This window comes from Mus musculus, chromosome 16 (assembly GCF_000001635.26).
Source record: "Mus musculus strain C57BL/6J chromosome 16, GRCm38.p6 C57BL/6J".
NCBI lineage: Eukaryota > Metazoa > Chordata > Mammalia > Rodentia > Muridae > Mus > Mus musculus.
In genome coordinates, this window is record NC_000082.6 from 44,976,873 (window position 1) to 44,991,851 (window position 14,979).

The 14,979-nt window shown below is 40.7% G+C and overlaps 1 protein-coding gene across 7 annotated transcripts in view; it reads left to right on the forward strand.

Annotated features, from left to right (window-relative positions):
- The window catches only part of Cd200r3 (CD200 receptor 3), a 114,770-nt gene that overhangs the window by 33,277 nt on the left and 66,514 nt on the right, over positions 1–14,979 (forward strand). For 2 of the 7 annotated variants that reach the window (NM_029018.4, NM_027578.1), the window contains one exon: positions 3,924–4,508. The exons of 4 other annotated variants lie outside the window; for them this stretch is intronic. In NM_029018.4, the coding sequence (NP_083294.2) occupies positions 3,924–3,933 (10 nt within the window). In that variant the 3' untranslated portion in view covers positions 3,934–4,508. Of the gene's footprint in view, positions 1–3,923; positions 4,515–14,979 lie in introns of those variants that run through there. One more of the 7 variants, XM_017317153.2, reaches the window with a different exon arrangement.

The following is a 14,979-nucleotide window of genomic DNA, read 5'->3' on the forward strand; positions in this document are numbered from 1 at the left end:
ATATATGCATACAATTTTAAAAGAACTAAAAGAGTTGGGAAAATTTGTCTGAAGATATCCCTCAATTTAGTTTTCCCTTGATTTCAAGTCTAACACCTTCTTGTAGTTGGCTATGATCTCTGTCCTCTTGAGACTAAGAGCTTAAGTTTCAAGATACATCCAAGTTCATATATTTGGTCAGCTAATATGCTGCCTAATTTTTACTTTACCAGGCATCTGGCTCTATTACACATTCTTTCATAATATTTTCTTATATCCCATCAGAACCCTGAGTTATAACCCTGCCTCTCACATGAAGGAATGAAGCAGTTTGCTTATGTCACCTTACCAGGAATTAGTAGAGCGAAAATTCAAACTTGTAACTTTCATCTCAACCAACTGCCTGTCCTTCTAAGGCCGGGGTTTTACCAACCCCAAGGGCTCCTTTCCTTCAGCACACAATGAAACCCTTGAACAAAGTTCACCCTCAAATAGACACACCCCTTTCAGTCTGGCCTAACTGGTCTTAAGACATTTGTCAAGCAAATCAGTATGGTTTCGGGTGTTTTTATATATGACTGTAAGCCATCTGGTCACATTAGGAAAATAAACCACTTCTAAATAATGTCGTGTGTGAGGCAACAAGAGCCCCATTCTCCCACTCCTCCTCATGCCCTCCTCCAGCCTTTTCTGCTCCCCCTTTACTGCCCTGAGTAATTTGTTTTTAATAATGTCTGAGCACGCTGAGGTAATGGTATGCCCCAGTACAGGGGAACGCCATAAAGGGGGAGTGGGTGGGTAGGGGATTGGGGGGGGGGTGGGTATGGGGGACCTTTGGGATAGCATTGAAAATGTAAACGAGGAAAATACCTAATTTTAAAAAAAAAGAAAGAAAGGAAACCACAAAAAAAAGAAAAGAAAAAAAGAATCGTTACTAAATAGAGTATACTCTTTTATTTTTACTCTATGTTTGGAAAGAACTAGAAAAATTAACCAGGCATTGCATAAGACTGTGGGCTGCCATATGTTGCAGGAAAACAAATTGAATGTAAATACTTAACAACAGGGTGACTTTAACATGGCAGATATCTGGGAAGTAGAAAGAAAGTGCATCAAAAAAGACTGTTATTTTTTTAGGCTAGTGATTTGCATAGCTTGCTGTGTGTAGGCACCTCACATGAAGTGACCAGTCCTATCCTTCTTCAAAACTCCTTCATAGAAGGACTGTCTTGTTGGTTTCATTGTACAAATAAATAACCAAAGATTAAAATAGAATTCAAGGCCAAATCTTGTTCTGTTTTTAAAAGTGTTCTTCCCTCTAGTGAGACAGTGGTGCTCAGTCAGTGGGCTTCTCAGTCTAGTCTGGAATCAGGACTGCAGCTGCTGTCTAGCTCGGATGCTCACAATTTATTTCTTGGTCATCTGGGACCCACAACCATTGACTGTATCTGGATAACTTTGCCTGATTTCAGAAAGAGTAGTCAAGACCATTGGGGTGGACAATTTCCATCACTTTCTAGAAGTTCAAACTAATTTTGAGCAAATTTGTTTGGTTTCTGATCTGTGGTTTCTACACTGGAAATGTGACAGTTGCTAACTTTTCATGACCTTTGCTGGAGGTTAGGAGAGATTGTGTGTGCACAATGCCTTCACATTCAGTTAATGGTAATTCATTCGTAATAGTGTGGCCCAATGAAATCCTCCCACTGAAGAATGCTTTAATATGTTACAATTTAATTTTCAAAGAAAATATGCCTCCAGTCTCTGTTTATAGAGGCTCTTCTTAGAGGCCCAAGATTTCTCTGGAAAAATTATAGATCTGTAAAGGAACTGGCATCTTTTCTTCCTTCTGTTGGTCTGACCAGGCTGCTGAACTACGTAAGAACATGCCACCATAGGCTGGGCTTATAATTTGTTCCCACTGAGAAGACAGAGAACTAACCCAGGTTGCCCCTGGTAGAAAATTTTGTTTGGCCAAAATGTTTTTCAAAGCTACAGAACACTCTAGTTCTTTTGGTTTATACAGTATGCTTATTCTTGGCTTTTTCCTGCTTGATATTAAAGAGTGCCTACCCCACAGACACCTCTAACACACACAAACACATAGAAACACACCCAATATACACACTAGTGCTTAAATTGAGCTAGTCTGTAAACAGAAAGTGACTTTTTGTAAAATAATAGAAATGAGTTTATATTTTATTTTCAGTTATGGACTACTTGGTTCTCCTGGAGATACTTACTTCTAGAATTTTCCAAATACCTAGTTTTTCTGAAGAGGACTCAGAGCCTCTTTATGTTGGGACATTTGAATAGTTCTCTCCCATCTAGACACTGACAGATAAATCTAAAGAGGTTTTGGTGAGGTAGACACATGAAAAGGCTGCAAATGGGCATTGACAGCCAGAAATCTGAGCTTGGAATCATGAAATACACAACTCACCACTTGAGGAACCTGATACAGACCCTCTGATCCCCAGTTTATGTATAAGAATCTGTGAACAGACTCTAGAAACTAGAGGCCACTGCTGACTGGTACAAAGTGATGTTAAACAACAATGATGCTCTATTAAAAAAAAGTTAGAACCTGAGCCTGGGAATGTAGTCCACGTGGTAGAGTGTTTTCCTAGCATGCATGAAACTGCATAAAGGGAACATAGTGGCAAGTATATATGTATAGATACATAATTTCCATAATTCCATCACATGCCCTAGTTTAGGTTCCAGAAGGACCAGCACAGTAGATGAATGTGTCCAGTTAGGGGCGTCATGTCACAGGTAACCTGTGCCCAGTGGCAAGGAAGCAGCAGTACTTGGTGACCTCATTTTCCCTTCTCTGGGCGGCCTGTAAACAAGCAGCAGGAGGTAAGTGTGAGGTTCATCTGGTGCCAGGGCTTCTGGTCCTCCCTCCTCTTGCTGTTATTTTTGCAAAGGCCACTGCTGCTTCTGGCAGGAGTCAGGTAGACCAGGGATGCCTTTGGTTTGCTGACCTAGGGTTACTGCTGACATTCTTCTGGAGGGTGATGGGTGGGGCAGGAAAAAGTCCCCCAGATGTTTACTTCTCAGAAAAGCTTTGAGACCAGAGTCCTGGCAGGCTAGTTCCAGCTCCCACCAGGTGGTGGGCAGGGTGAGTGGGGACATGGAACAGCTCAACAAGGAAGATGGGCTTTAGGAAGCAACATGAGATTCCAAAGTTGCCCTGCTGGATGCCCTCTCGATGGTGAGAAGCTCAGCTTGGAGTGTTCTACTGACATGAAGTGAAAGTACTGGGAAATGGTGAGATGTGTGTCTCTAACAACAGGCATGAGCACAGTATTTCCTCAAGCTCACTGTGCTTCAAACTTTAGTTTCTGTAGAGATGTCACTGTGAGACCAGAGAAGGCCAGGGGACCTACTTTTAAAGATCCTATTGTTTAGACTTGAAATACCAGCATTTTAAACAATCATACATGAAAGATCCTGTTAAATACACACATATGGGTGTTTTGCTGAGATACTTTCATGCTTCCTTTGTATATCTTTGTCTCATAGGAAGATTTGCCTGGGTAGAAGAATGTGCTGTGGATACAGAAAACAACTAGCAGTGGTTCTTTCTGGCTTTTAAGCCTGGAAGTAGTGAGGTACTTAGTTGGGGACAGTATATTAAGGAGAAAACTGTAGGTAGGAAAGAAGTGAATATTCTTTAAGAAGGGCAGCTTCTGAGGCTGTAGGCAGATGTGCTCATTCCCTGCACCATAAAGAGACACTAGAAGGAATAGGAAACTGTGTCTGAGGAGTCTAAACACTTACACAAGCTTGTACTTCAGCTATGTGTTCTCTATACATACTATAGGGATAACTCAACATTGTTAACTGGGCATAGTGTCTCAGAACCAAAGCTTGGCTTTCCAGACTGCTGGAACATAGCTGAAGACTAAAGAGCATCCTCTTCCCTCCTAATCCAGGTGGATCTAAAGACCTTGAAGAAGCCACATCTACATTGACTGAAAACAGTGTCATGACTGTGGAGAGACGGAATATAGAATGAAACCAATGTCTTCATAGGCCATCTACACTAGCCATTTACTTTCAACCTCTACATCTGACCTCAAATTCCTGTGACAATTAGGCAAAGCTCCTGGAATGTGAGCAGACCTCTTGCCTCCACCAATGCAAAGTCTAAGACTGCTACAGCATCTGGGACATTTAGAGAAGATTCACATAATTTTTTGTAGGCCAGTTACCTAGTGTCCTACCAATATATTTCCTAGTAAAAGTTCACGTGCCTTCTTCCACAGTGGAGCATGTTACTCAGGGGAAACTGAATCTGTGCTCTGGATCTTTGGTCATTCACATTTGGCTCATCCTAAATGATCTCTTATTCCTTTGGACTTCAAGCTATGTTTTAGTGACAAAATCACTAATGGCCAAGGTTGAATTTCTCTCTCAACTTAGCAGAGGCTTGTTCAAAAAGAAAACATCTTTTACCCACTTAGCTTTAGTATTTGTGGACCTGCAAAATAAACTAAAAAAAAAAACAATTTTAAGAGACACAATGAAAGAATTTTGATCTGTATATATATATATATATATGTGTGTGTGTGTGTGTGTGTGTGTGTGTGTGTGTGTAAATTCACAGAAAAATGTGGTTCAAGACTACAAGTGGAATTTGGAGCTAATATTCCATCTTAATAGGTGTTGGGTGATCCCTGAAGGCAAATTATGATCTCTTTGATACTTTTTTTTACCCCAAGAAAAGTATTAAATATCTGCTGTCAAAACATGGCAGCAGGTGAACATGCAGACAACTTTGCCACTGTGTGGGCTTTTCAGACTTCTGGCAGTCTCTGAATATAGCCTATTTCTTCATTTTATTAACCTTAATGCCTCCACATTTCCCTAAACCTCTAGCGACAAGACAATTCTTTTTAACTCACATGATATGCACTCACTCAACAAGACAATTCTTTTTAACTCACATGATATGCACTCACTGATAAGTGGATATTAGCCCAGAAACTTAGAATACCCAAGATAGAATTTGCAAAACACATGAAACTTAAGAATAACAAAGACCAAAGTGTGGACACTTCGTCCCTTCTTAGAATTGAGAACAAAACACCCATGGAAGGAGTTACAGAGACAAAGTTTGGAGCTGAGATGAAAGAATGGACTACCCAGAGACTGCCCCACCCAGGGATCCATCCCATAATCAGCCACCAAACGCAGACACTATTGCATAAGCCAGCAAGATTTTGCTGAAAGGACCCTGATATAGCTGTCTCTTGTGAGGCTATGCCAGTGCCTGGCAAATACAGAAGTGGATGATCACAGTCAGCTATTGGATGGAACACAGGGCCCCCAGTGGAGGAGCTAGAGAAAGTACCCAAGGACCTGAAGGGGTCTGCAACCCTATAGGTAGAACAACAATATGAACTAACCAGTACCCCCAGAGCTCGTGTCTCTAGCTGCATATGTGGCAGAAGATGGCCTAGTCGGTCATCATTGGGAAGAGAGGCCCCTTGTTCTTCCAAACTTTATATGCCCCAGTACAGGGGAATGCCAGGGCCAAGAAGTGGGAGTGGATGGGTAGGGGAGCAGAGTCGGGGGAGGGCATAGGGAACTTTCGGGATAGCGTTTGAAATTTAAATGAAGAAAATACCTAATAAAAAATTGGGGGAGGGGAAGCAATGTTTGGTTTACTGAAATTCTGGTAGGGTGATGCTTCCCACAGCACCTCTTCACTTCTTTTCTCTCAAGACTCACTTTGGCTCCTCAGAAGAAGGGTGTTCTCCATTCTATGATGGTCAAAGCATGGTTTGTTTTCCTCTATTGTGCTGAGTAACTCCGTGTTACTTCTAAATTCACAAGTCCTATTTTTTTTTTTTTTTTTGCCAAGAAGGCAAAAGGTTTACAGTGTCTGAAACTGCTTTTTCTGTAAGTGGTTCTTAACTTGAATATCTTGACTCCTTTGGGGGTCACATATTAGATATTCTGCCTATTAGATATTTACATTATGATTCATAGCAGTTACAGTTTTGAAGTAGAAATAAAATAATTTTATGGTTTATATTAAAGAGTTTCAACATTAGGAAGGTCGAGAACCAGTGCCTAACCATTAACCCCTAACCTACTCTCAAATTTGTCCTTTGTCTGTAGTTGATTCAAGTGCATTTTAATGTATATGGGCAGTATCTTAGAAGGATGCTGGTCAATATAGCCCCATCTCCTACCCCAGCTGATTACAAACAAAAATGCAGCTAAATATCACTTACTAATTCAAAATACCAGGATGTTGGAAATTTCAGGGGTGGTTTCAGAAGGTGGTTTTTTTTTTTTTTTTTTTTTTCTATGTGGGTAAACAGAAACTTCTGGTTTCCTTGTATTCTGAGATAGCTTATAATCACAATACAATTAGACACACAGTAAGAGCACATATTTCTTGGTGAGTTGACATTCGTCGTGGAAAGAGGCCTTTACTATTCTTTCAGAAGAATCAGTTCTACAACCTTCTTTTCTTGGCAGTGTCTCCTACAAAATTATCCAGCATTGCACGATAGGGTTTCCACTAGGGAGGTGTGGCTTGGATTTCTAAGGTTGTCAGTGGCTAGAGAATGCAAAGAGGTCTGACTCTTTCTTACTTTTTGTTTTTTTAGTTAATTAATTAATTTATTTAATATATGTGAGTACATTGTAGCTGTCTTTAGATACCAAGAGAGGGTATTAGATCCTATTACAGATGGCTGTGGGCCACGATGTGGCTGCTGTGAATTGAACTCAGGACCTCTGAAAGAGCAGTCAGTGCTCTTAACCTCTGAGTCATCCTTTCAGCTCCCAGTAGATTCTTTTTTTCTTTTTCTTTTTTTTTAAGATCACATTTTTTTATATAGAAACAGGAAGAATTTTGATTTGGCTTGGAGAATTGGGGTAATTATGTGGACATTGGTCATCTGTTCTACTAGTTTGGTCTCTAGAGGACAAAGACAGGTCTTTAATCTGGGGAGATTTACATTAGATGTGCTGCCATAGCATTCGGCTCTTCCTTTCTCAAGCCCTCTGGGAAAACCACAAATACCATGTCCACAGTTGAGGATGAACTTGCTGCAGTGAGAGACTTGTATAAACTTGACAATTTTTTTCTACTTGCTTATTCTGCTTCCTGCCACAAAGGACAGTCAAATGTCTCATTAAGTACCCATGGAAGCACTCTTTGTGTGTTATTTAATTATAAGTAGACTCCACAAAGAGGACAGATTTAGTGATAAAATATGTGTGTTTGTATGTGTGTTGCTGTGTGAAAGTATAATGTTTTATCTTCTAATGAAGAAATTTCAGAATTTCCACTTTTATCATGTTCAAAGTTCTGCACACAGAGGTCAGCACTGTTTAATATTAGAATATTGCTTTCCTCCTAAAGATAATATAATTCCAAGTGACATTCAGCAGGCTGTTTATATTTCTGCATAACTGAGGACTTGAACTTTATTTAATGGGATCTTTGGCTTCAGCATATTGTGGGGGGATAGATACTGTATCTGGAAAAGTTATGTGTCAGCCTTACAAAATAAACTTTGGATAACTCTGCAGTTCCTTTGTTGGCTTAACCACAATTAGATATTAGACTCTAAAAACATCTGTAAAGCATTTTCACAAAACACAGATATGAACATAGTCACAAGAAAACTGGGGGAGATAGGTTGGTCTATTTGATAAATGCACTTTAAAGTTGATTAGACCTGCCTCTAATTCTGAAATAATTGAAAATTTCCCCATTCCTTCTCCTCTGAGTACTGGAAGTTTGTAGATGGCATATCAGTCAGGAAGGAGGTAATATATTTTCCATGTCAACCTGGATTAAGGGACAAAACATTAGGACTTTCGTGGTTTGGATATAGGATTGTATTCAGCCTGATTTAATATCATGCCAAGAGAGCAAATAACAATTTAATAGGGGATCCTACTTACCTCACTGGGTCTACATATTGTGGAAGGATGGAGAGGTTTTAATAAGATAGGTGTGGATGGAAGGTCTGTAGGGGTTCTGTGGGAGGAGAATATCTCACAGTGAAGACAACACCAACACTGAGTTCCAACCAGAAAGAAGAGAAAATGAAGTGGGTGGGAATCCTCTGGCTTTTCCTTTCCTCACTTTCTCTGGTGATTACATCTAGCTGAAGCCATTTGACCACAGAATTTGGAAACGATATTTGCAAGCAAGGGTGCAACATTAAATTAGGAAATGACAGAGAAATGATCAGACCTGTGGGACTGTGAGAGGCAACCTGGTTTCTGGTTGTGCTAGGTTTAAAACCCCAGTGACTCAGCAAGTGACCATAGCCTGCAAGGTATGGTAGGCGTTTTGCCACACTCCTAGACACAAGGCTTCTGACACAAGGCCGCAGCTCTCCACTCCATAGGTCTGTGGCCATCAGTCATGTAAGGGAAACTTCCCAAACCCCTTCACAGGTAGACCACAGATCATGTAGCCTCAAGACAGATTTCCATTTTAATGAGGTACCTAAAGGCCTGAAGGGCTTAGCCGATTGAGCTCCTCTTTTCAGATACGCCTCCCTGCAAAAGGTCTTTAACCTCAGGCCCACCCTGAGAAAGCGAGGTATGGTTTCATTTATCACAACTCTTCACCATGACAATAAATGATTTAAAACCATGGACTGTCTCTTCTCATCAGGATCCGCTGTGGGAAACAATGGAGCAGGTCTTCCTCTAAAAAGCCTCATCTAATCTCCCTCGGAGGCATCTCTGCGCTCCCAGTCATGGACTCCACCAAGACAAGCTGCCCGCAGAGCAAGCCAAAGACTCTCCTCCCTAAGGGACCCAGCCAGAGCTCTCCTCTTGTCCTTTTTCCCTTTGCCCCCAGCTAGAGCTAGCCCTTGGGCCCCCACTCTGTTCTCAGCTCGAACCTGCTGGCTCCCACAGTCCGTGGGTACCTCAGACTGCACTTTCCCACCCCTGGAGTGAGGTCACACTGCCCGGTGTGGGCATGGGGTGCTTGCAGTCAAAACTCCCGCATCCTGCCTCACCGAGCAGCCCAAGTCCTGAGCGGACGTGGGACCCCTTTTAACCCACACAGAACTTGGATTATATAAAGCCATACACACACACACACACACACACACACACACACACACACACACACACACATATATATATACTACTTAATAAGGTAGACACTTATTGATGTTTTAGTGTCTATATAAGTTAGCTCTCATTTACTGTAACAAAAAACAAATCACAGTATATGAGTTTTTAGCCTGTGGTTGGTTGATGGACCTGGAGTGAGTGTGGCGAGCAGATGAAGTCCTGAGTGGATGTAAATTATGTATATTATTGGCATGAGCACAACTGTGTCAAGCACTCCAGTGCTGCAGACACATGGGAGTGCAAATCCTTCCTCTGGCTTATGTGTGGATGTTGACAGCACGTTCAGAGAGTATTAACCACAGCTTCTTCTTCCTGGATGCTTCCAGCTATTCAGGTTCCCTATAAAAAGATTAGCTAATCTGAAATTAGCTAAAATTGCTTCCTTGTTCAGCTGTGTACAACAAACCTGCTTCAATTCAGATGTCTAAAATAAATGCTTTAAGTTTTCCTGCTGGGGCTGGTGAATCTCCAACAGAGTGTATGCCCACCCAACCCAGCTTTCTCTCTGTGTTTCATATTCTCTGGCTTGGAAAGTAAAAGGAGGAGTAGATTTACATCCCATCATCTCCTTTCAGGGAAATCCCCAAATACCTAACTTTTTTTTTCTGTGTTCCTTGTTTTAAAGTTTCTAATATCTTCCATAAGCTAGGATCCTATTAATACAGGATCCTTTGAGGGACACTATAAATCCAAAATAGAGTGGTGTGCTTGAAGCAAAGACATGAGATCTTGGCCATTTCCTATGGCATCTGATCTGACCCAGCATCATGTTTATATTTCAGATAGAAGCAAGAGGGACAGGACACTCAAACTGTGTGTCTATTCCCATTGCTTGTGTGTCTATAGCTCTGTAACTGCACAGGCTACAAACTCAATGTACCAGGCACTGCTCTAGAAAGTTGAGATAACTGAGTAAACAAAACCACCAACGGTGTTAAGCCCTTCATGTTAATGATGTTCTGGTTAAGACAGAAAGACAATAGGAAATAATTAGTCTGCTGGGAGAAAATGGGTGCCAGGTACAAAACACACAGAGCTAAGTAGACAGAGTTAAGCTCCTCCAAAGAGGTGACAGTGTCTGTGATTTTATATAAAACAATACAGATCAGTATACAGATCAGAATACAGACTTGGTTCTATTCTTTCTATAAAACGTCAGTTTGGACTTCCTCATATAGCATGAAGCCATTCATATCCCAACTGTTCTGGTCAAATCCATAACACTCTATCAAGCTTTCCTATCTTTGAAGGAGTAATAATTTTCTCTCTTTAAAGAATTTGTTCCAGACTGTTAATGGAAGCTAAATTATTCAGAAAAAATTTAAGTTCCTTATATCATTATTTATAATTTGATTAATTTCCATGCATCTGTAATCTTTCTTTAATCTTTAAGAAAATCATTAGCAGTTCCAATAATAGATATGCTAATGCAAAGTCGACAAATAACTGAAGACTTTCTATCCATTGACTTCCTACTAAAATCATGCTTAAGTACATGTTTCTTCTACTTAAAGTCTGTTCTGCTAAATCCTACACAGTTTTTTCTCTATCAGATAGTGGTTCTATATGAAGACAATATCTACTGTACAGACCATCCTGCCAACTTTGTGCCTGGTTGTCTATCCTTTCCTGTTCATGCTCCAACGGCTTTCCAGTTGACTTTGCCACGCTGCATTGTGCATCTTGCTCTTATTCTCAGTACTCACAACAGGTCTTGAGCTAGGTCAGAAGAGCTTCCCCACAGATAAAACCCCTGCATTTAAAAAAAGGATATCCTGAGTTGAAGGCAATTCTTCTTCTTCCTGGAGATATAGAGTGATCTTTACTTAAATCTAAACCGCAATCCTCCTCTAGTTCCCTTGGGTGCCTGCTTAGAGAATAGCCACCTTCTCTAATTTTTTTCTTAAATGTTTATTTACTTTATGTGTATGAGTGCTTTTTTTACATGTGGACCACAGACACACAGTGTATCTATGGAGGCCAGAAGAGAGCATTAGATCCCCTAGAACTGGAGTTGCAAAAGTCTGTGGACCACCACATGGATACCAGAAACAACCTGAGTCCTTTGTCAGAACAGCTTTGTCTTAAGCCCTGAGCCATCTCTCCAGATTGAAAACCTCTCCCTTTTAGGACTTATTTAGAATTGTATTAGTTGGCACTGCAGATGTGATTCAGCAGTTAATCCTTGTTGCTCTTGCAGAGGACCTGGGTTCAATTCCCAGAACCCGCACAACAGCTTGCAACCATCTGTAACTCCATTTTCAGGGGACCCAAAGCCCTCTTCTGGCCTCCACTGGCATCTAGGCATAAATTTTCTACACAAATACATTTAAGAAAACATTTATACAAATAAAGCAATTGTATTAGTTATCGTTCACACCACTGTGACAGAATGCCTGAAAGAAGCACTTTAAAGTAGGAAGGATATATCTAAGAAGCAATTTAAAATAGGAAGGATATATCTTTTTTGTTTGTTTGTTTGGTTGTTTGGTTGGTTGTTTTGGGGGGTGGGGGGGTGAAACAGTGTTTCTCTGTATATCCCTGGCTGTCCTGGAAGTCACTCTGTAGACCAGACTGGCCTCAAACTCAGAAATTCACCTGCCTCTGCCTCCTGAGTGCTGGTATTAAAGGTGTGCGTCACCACTCCCGGCAGGAAGGATATATCTTGATTCATTGTCTCAGAGCATATAAATTTATCAATAGTGGGGAAAATAGCTAGTACAGCTCTGAGGGGCAGGATTCTATTTGCTACACCTTGGAATACAGGAAGTAGAGATCTTGAGGTAGAATTGCAGAAGCAGAACCAGAACCAGATTATAGCCTCAGGTCCTGCCCCCACAGTGACCCTCTTCCTCAAGTTAGGCAATCCCTCCTATAGGTTCCACAATCTCCCAAAGCAGCACTACTATCCAAGAACAAAGTGTGGGGACAAAGGGTCCAAATAAATGAGCCTGTGGAGGACATTTCACATTGATGACACAACATGAACACTCTTCCCATGACCCTAGTAGTAAGTCAGGAGGGGTACTTATGCATTTGAAGTAATATGGAGATAAAAATCTAGGCAGCACAGAAATCTATGCTGGTGAAGCGTCCCGTCAGTCTTATGCTGCTGATAGAAAAGACGTTGGTGTTTCCACTGGTCACAGACGGAGACAAGTGGAGAAATCATTGGTGGGTTTGTATGCATTGCTTCTTACAGCACCTAATTGTGAAATATAGAGAAGTCATTGCCAGAGCATTGCCTTGAGGCAGCAAGAATGTTTATATGAATCCAAAGACTAGAAAAAAAATAAATAAAAGACTTCTGAAAAAGAGAGGAAGTAGGAGAGACAGGGATTAGCAAAGTGCCCATGTGTGATGCTATGTGGCATGATTCTTCAGTATTTTCTTGCATGGAATTTATGGAACTTATGAAAAGAGGGACATTTTTGCTGGAGTCCATGTGTATATTCTTTTTTTTTTCTTTTCCATTTTTTATTAGGTATTTAGCTCATTTACATTTCCAATGCTATACCAAAAGTCCCCCATACCCACCCACCCCCACTTTCCTACCCACCCACTCCCCCTTTTTGGCCCTGGTGTTCCCCTGTACTGGGGCATATAAAGTTTGCAAGTCCAATGGGCCTCTCTTTCCAGTGATGGCCGACTAGGCCATCTTTTGATACATATGCAGCTAGAGTCAAGAACTCCGGGATACTGGTTAGTTCATAATGTTGTTCCACCTATAGGGTTGCAGATCCCTTTAGCTCCTTGGGTACTTTCTCTAGCTCCTCCATTGGGAGCCCTGTGATCCATCCACTAACTGACTGTGAGCATCCACTTCTGTGTTTGCTAGGCCCCGGCATAGTCTCACAAGAGACAGCTACATCTGGGTCCTTTTGATAAAATCTTGCTGTGTATATTCTTAATGAATAATCACTATATGATTGAGAGCAGTTCATTCCAGGTTTTACTAAAAGACATAAAACCATCATTGAGATGATCCAGCCTGTAGAATTAAAGGCAGAATAAAGCTATTAGCTAATGCAAAAAAAAATACTTTATAGGATGTGTAGAGGAATAATCAATAGGCTCTGATTTTGAGAAATTTGTGATCTAGGCATAACTTGCTTTTTTTCCTTGCTAAGTCTAGGTGTTCAATAGATTTATCTTAATATATCCATCTGTAAAATCCAAAACTGTCACCAAAACTCCAGGTGCAAGAGAACACCACTAGCAATCAGATAATGACCATTAATACGGTCACATTCTATGGTGTTTGAATAAGAATGCCCCCACAGGCTCCCATATTTCCATGCTTGGTTCTCAGTTGGTAGAACTGTTAGGAAAGGAATAGGAAGTGTGTCCTTATTGGGGGAGGTGTGCCACTAGGGGTTGAGCTTTGAGGTTTCAAAAGTCTGAACCATTCCCAGTTGCCCACTGACCCTATCTAGTGGTTGTATCTCAATATATGAGCTCTCAGCATAATGTCTGTCAGCCTGTTCCCATGTTCCCCACCATGAAGGTCATGGACTTACACTCTTAGACTAAGCCCCAATAAATTTTTTCTTCTATAAGTTGCTTGGCCATGGTGTCTCATGGTATAAAAGTTAAGTAAGACACATTCTATCTTTAAGTCTTTGCAATGTTTTAAATTCAATATTTGTTAAATTCACTTAATTCTTTCTTTTTAAAATATTTTATTAGGTATTTTCCTCATTTACATTTCCAATGCTATCCCCAAAGTCCCCCATACCCTCCCCCCCACTCCCCTACCCACCCACTCCCACTTTTTGGCCCTGGCATTCCCCTGTACTGGGGCATATAAAGTTTGCACGTCCAATGGGCCTCTCTTTCCAGTGATGGCCGACTAGGCCATCTTTTGATACATATGCAGCTAGAGTCAAGAGCTCCGGGGTACTATAATTTTATTGCATTTACTTTAGCTCCCTTTTTTTCAAATGTATAATTCTCTTAGATTATGTTGTTATTCATGTATCTAGTATTTCTGATTGATACTAAGTTCTGAGTCCTGAACTAGATATTGGGAAACAAGAGAAGTTTCCATTTCATGGACTTGGCTCCCGAGGCCCTGCTGAATCATTATGGTGGCTTTTGCACAGATCTAGAATAGGGAACACCATCCTTTGTGACTAATGCTAGTAGGACAATTGCTACTCCATCACATGCCAGGGTGTGTGTCTTGTGATAGAAAAAAGAAACCCACTTAGTTACTATGACTGGCTTTAGGATGATGAAATTCAAAAAAAAAAAAAAAAAAGCAGTCTTCAAGGAGAGGGCTAAGGTTAGACACTGGAAATGTAAGACTGTATTATTTGATAGATCGCCTGCTATTTAAAAAGTATATAGGTAAGAGAACTGGTGCATGCTCTCTTCTTTAACCCTAACTGATTCTAGGGTCCATAATCACTGTGAACCTAGTGCAATGGAGAGTAAACATTATAAATGCCAGAACAAGCCAGGATAGGACACTATGTACAACGGATTTAGCTGCGTGATAAATAATCCTTAGGCAAGCAACTAAGGGCTCCAGAGGAAGTAGCGATATATAATATTTCCTCAGGAACAAGGCAAAAGTTCAGCTAATTTTTATGGTTCTGGTTTCTGGAAACAGGGGAAATGTAAAAGATCAATCCAAAACATTACATACAATGAATTCACAGTTTATATGTCATATATATGTATATATGAATGATACATATCAGACACAAAAAGGACCAGGAAGACTAGAAACATAGAAAACAGCTTCTTCTGAGAGGGACTTGCCAGTTTCTTCTCAACAAGGGTGAATGGCAACAAAATAATTATGGTGCACTTGTACCTCTGAGATTCTGCAGGGGATAGGTCTGCTGATAC